Genomic DNA, 3,701 nt, shown 5'->3' on the forward strand with positions numbered 1-3,701 from the left:
TCAATTAGAAATTAAAATATTAATAAAAATGTAAAAATGTGTTTTCTAATAAACATTGATTTGAACATAGAAACTACAAGGTATTACTACGGCAGGGATACTGAGATAAATAAATATTATTAATTAATAAAATAGATGCTGTTGCTCAACGTGAGTGTATGTAACTTAAATGCTCTACTTTGTTTTACTAATATAATAAATTATGTCATTGCATCCAACCAACATTGTGTAAAAATATAATGACGTATTTTTTACATATTATATTATTTACAGACGTTACAGATAAGTTTGTTTTTTTACAAGATCTCACCAGGAGCAGTAATAAGTCCCGTTCCTAGCCACGGTCTCAAAGTATCATACAGCACATTTTTATTGAAGCAGCTAGGATGTTGAAGAATTACCTGCAATATATAAAACCTTTTTATACGTTTATATTATCACTTTTTATACGTTTATATTATCACTTGCATAAAACACACACTCATAGTTTTCTTAATTAACGTATATATTAAAAAATGATGCTTGTTGCCAAAAATGATGATAATTTGCTATCAAAAATGATTTATATTATCAAGATAAACAACAACACTGACTTATAATTGTTCGTAATTCATGCATATATAAATGAATTAATGAATAAGTAATGCAAGCGTTGCACTCTTACTTTTATTTGGTCTGGTTCGTTTATAAAAATAATTAACTTGTTGCCCAACCAAAACCGAAATGGAGACGGGTAAATATCCATGAGCGAAGATATACTGTTCAAGAATTCTGAAATTTTTTATACTTCAAAAATATTATATGTTATTGTTAAACAATTATTATTATATGTTAATTGTTATTATATGTTATTGTTAAACAATTTTCTATATTTAATTATATCACATTTTCAAAAAATTAATGTCAAATAATTTTATTTTGAAATAATAACGTTTTATGATTTACTTTCATGAAAAGTCTTGAATTATTTTCTTTTAAGAGATTATCACTCTTCAATAGCTTTATTGTAAATTGAATTTACTACAATGAATGGTTTGGATGCCAATTTGAAACTCTCTGTAATTTTATCAATTTTTACTTTTATCTTTCCAAAATTTGTATTATTCGTCTGTAATATTAACAAATATATAAACGCTAATATTACCGTCAAAATTTCTTTGGAGAAAATAATAACTATTTCCCAAAATTGGTTGCGTTTTCGGACCTGGTAATGCATTTGCCGCTTGAAAGAATTGTAACCGTTTACGATAATCCATAATTAGGTAGATTATACCAATGCATATTAAAATAATTAATATTGCACTTGATATCATGATGTAGTTTAAATGATAATATAACCAATGCGATATAATTCTACGTGCTCAACAAATGATAACTCTGTAACAGACAAATTATGAGCAAAAATGTAGGCTGTCTCACTTAAATTTCCTGAGCTAAGCACATTATTTTCTCACAATATCGTGCACTCTGATTCGACAATTTTCCTTATAAGTATTTTAAAATTTCACTTGATTGTTTGCAAAATGCCAAATTCTGGATCTTCGTACTCAGATTGACACTGTATTTTCACATATAATTTTGTATAGCTTGTGTTGGAAACACACACACACCCTGTATACACGAGGAGAACGCAAAAATATTTTACATATAAAAATATCGTCTTTACATTCTTTAAAAAAATCGATATAAAAATTCTAAACAAATCGATGTACTGATATGTATGGCCGCGAAGCAAATAGCACAATATGCTCCACCTCCTGCTTCACAACTAACAACACTGTTACAACGAAGACTGTTGCAACATCAAAAAACAGGAACTACAAGAGTCAGCGAAAATTATACACATACATAAAAATGTCGTCTTGCATACATTACAATAATAAATGTGCTCGTAAAAACTTGACGTATTATTTTTTCATATATCTGATTACATCATCACTTAAACAAGATTATAGCAATCAAACGTGTCCTTCAAGGACGAGCGAAGATGATTCACGAAGATGATAACAGTGTAGAGAATTTTAGATTTCTCCTATCGTTGATACTTTATTGATTTTAACTTGTATTAACTTTAATGTTAATGTGTTTTTATTGTTTTTGTTATTATTATTAATTTGCATTGTATTTTTATATATTGTGCAATTCCATTTTTTGTATTAAATGTATTATTTGTTACAATTTTATATTGTTAGGACATTGAGTTTTTTGGAGTTTTCCTTAGCTTGTCAAATGTCTGTTTTTGTAAATTTCGTAAATTTCGTTTGTTTTGATAAATCAGCTGCAAAAGTTACTACTATAATCAAATTATAGTAGTATTACTAAATAATACTACTATAATCAAAAAGTATCGGGAATGATTCAGTAAAACGCAAGATTTAAATTTATTCATCAAAATTTACTTCGTCCCCTTCAAAGTAATGCCCTCCCACTATGCCAATGAACTTATGCCAATGTTTTTTCCAATCCTCTAAACATGCTTTAAAGTCGTTTTCGTGAAAACGACTTTATTTTGCTGCGAATTTTCTTTTGTGGCATCAATCGACTCAAAACGGTAACTACAAAGCGAAAATTTTACTGGAGGAAACAAGAAAAAGTCACACAGTACCATATCAAGTATACGTAGCTTGCGAAACCATATTTGTTGAATTTTTTACTAAAAATTCACGAACGTTTTCGGAACGACTCGAGAAGCGACGTGCCGCAAACCTAAATAATCTTTTAAAATTGTTTGACAAGATCCAAATAATACTTAAACATATTCAATGCCCCTAATTGTTAAACGATGTTTATTGAGCACTAAATTTCTGACTTGAGCGACGTGTTACTTATCAGTGGATGGTCCAGTGGCGTAGCCAGAAAAAAGTTTCGGGGCTGTACTTTTTATTTTTGACGAGCAAAAAAAGTAATTCGAAAAAATTTGTCTCACACTGAGCAACCCAGAAAATTAATTTCAGGGGGGGGGGGGCTGCAGGCCCTCAACACCCTTCCTGGCTACGCCACTGGAATGGTCTACTGGAGCGTGCTTCCTGGAATATCTTGTACCACTCAAAAACTCTTGTTTTTGATAGAGTATTGTTATCAAAGGTTTTTTGCAACATTTCTATTCTGTTTTTGTAGCAGTAATTTCGTTGCAAAAACAAACTTTAATGCATGTTCTTTGCTCAATTATACTCGACATTTTGGAAAATCGGCAGAGCGAAAATTCTTTACACACAAAACAAGCGTTTATTTACAAATGAAAACAGACAATGATATACGAATTACAGCTAGATGTCGATGAATGTCGTACCACAGACTTCTATATAGGGTCGATACTCCATTTGTGGCTACTTTAAGGATTTTCGATGAAATAAACGTGTTTTAATTAAATTCCTTTTGTTATTTAATGTCTTTAATTATTTTAATATATTATTAAGAATATTTAAATAATAAATTTAAGACAAATGATAAGCCAAATGTTTAAAAAATAATACTTATGTCATAATTTCCGATTTCACTGTTTTTAGCCACCATAACACCAGTTCTTGCCATAATAAGTACCTGTTCTAGCCACATAATAAAACTGAGATTAATTTATAATGAAACAATTAATAAAAAAAGTACATGCAATAAAAATCATGGTTTAATGTTAATATCTTAATGTTAATATTTATTTTCAATCATTTATATATATATATATATATATATATATATATATATAT

The 3,701-nt window shown here is 28.8% G+C and overlaps 1 protein-coding gene across 3 annotated transcripts in view; it reads right to left on the reverse strand.

Annotated features, from left to right (window-relative positions):
* Positions 1-3,701, reverse strand: part of LOC116842412 (cytochrome P450 4C1-like) — a 15,177-nt gene that overhangs the window by 6,744 nt on the left and 4,732 nt on the right. For 2 of the 3 annotated variants that reach the window (XM_032811611.1, XM_032811610.1), the window contains 3 exons: positions 1,145-1,377; positions 665-771; positions 311-401 (listed from right to left, as the gene is read on the reverse strand). In XM_032811611.1, the coding sequence (XP_032667502.1) occupies positions 311-401; positions 665-771; positions 1,145-1,313 (367 nt within the window). In that variant the 5' untranslated portion in view covers positions 1,314-1,377. Of the gene's footprint in view, positions 1-310; positions 402-664; positions 772-1,144; positions 1,378-1,454; positions 1,803-3,701 lie in introns of those variants that run through there. The other variant, XM_032811609.1, reaches the window with a different exon arrangement.

This window comes from Odontomachus brunneus, unplaced genomic scaffold (genome assembly GCF_010583005.1).
Source record: "Odontomachus brunneus isolate Ranch 3 - 2012 unplaced genomic scaffold, Obru_v1 Obru_scaffold_025, whole genome shotgun sequence".
Taxonomy (NCBI): Eukaryota; Metazoa; Arthropoda; class Insecta; order Hymenoptera; family Formicidae; genus Odontomachus; species Odontomachus brunneus.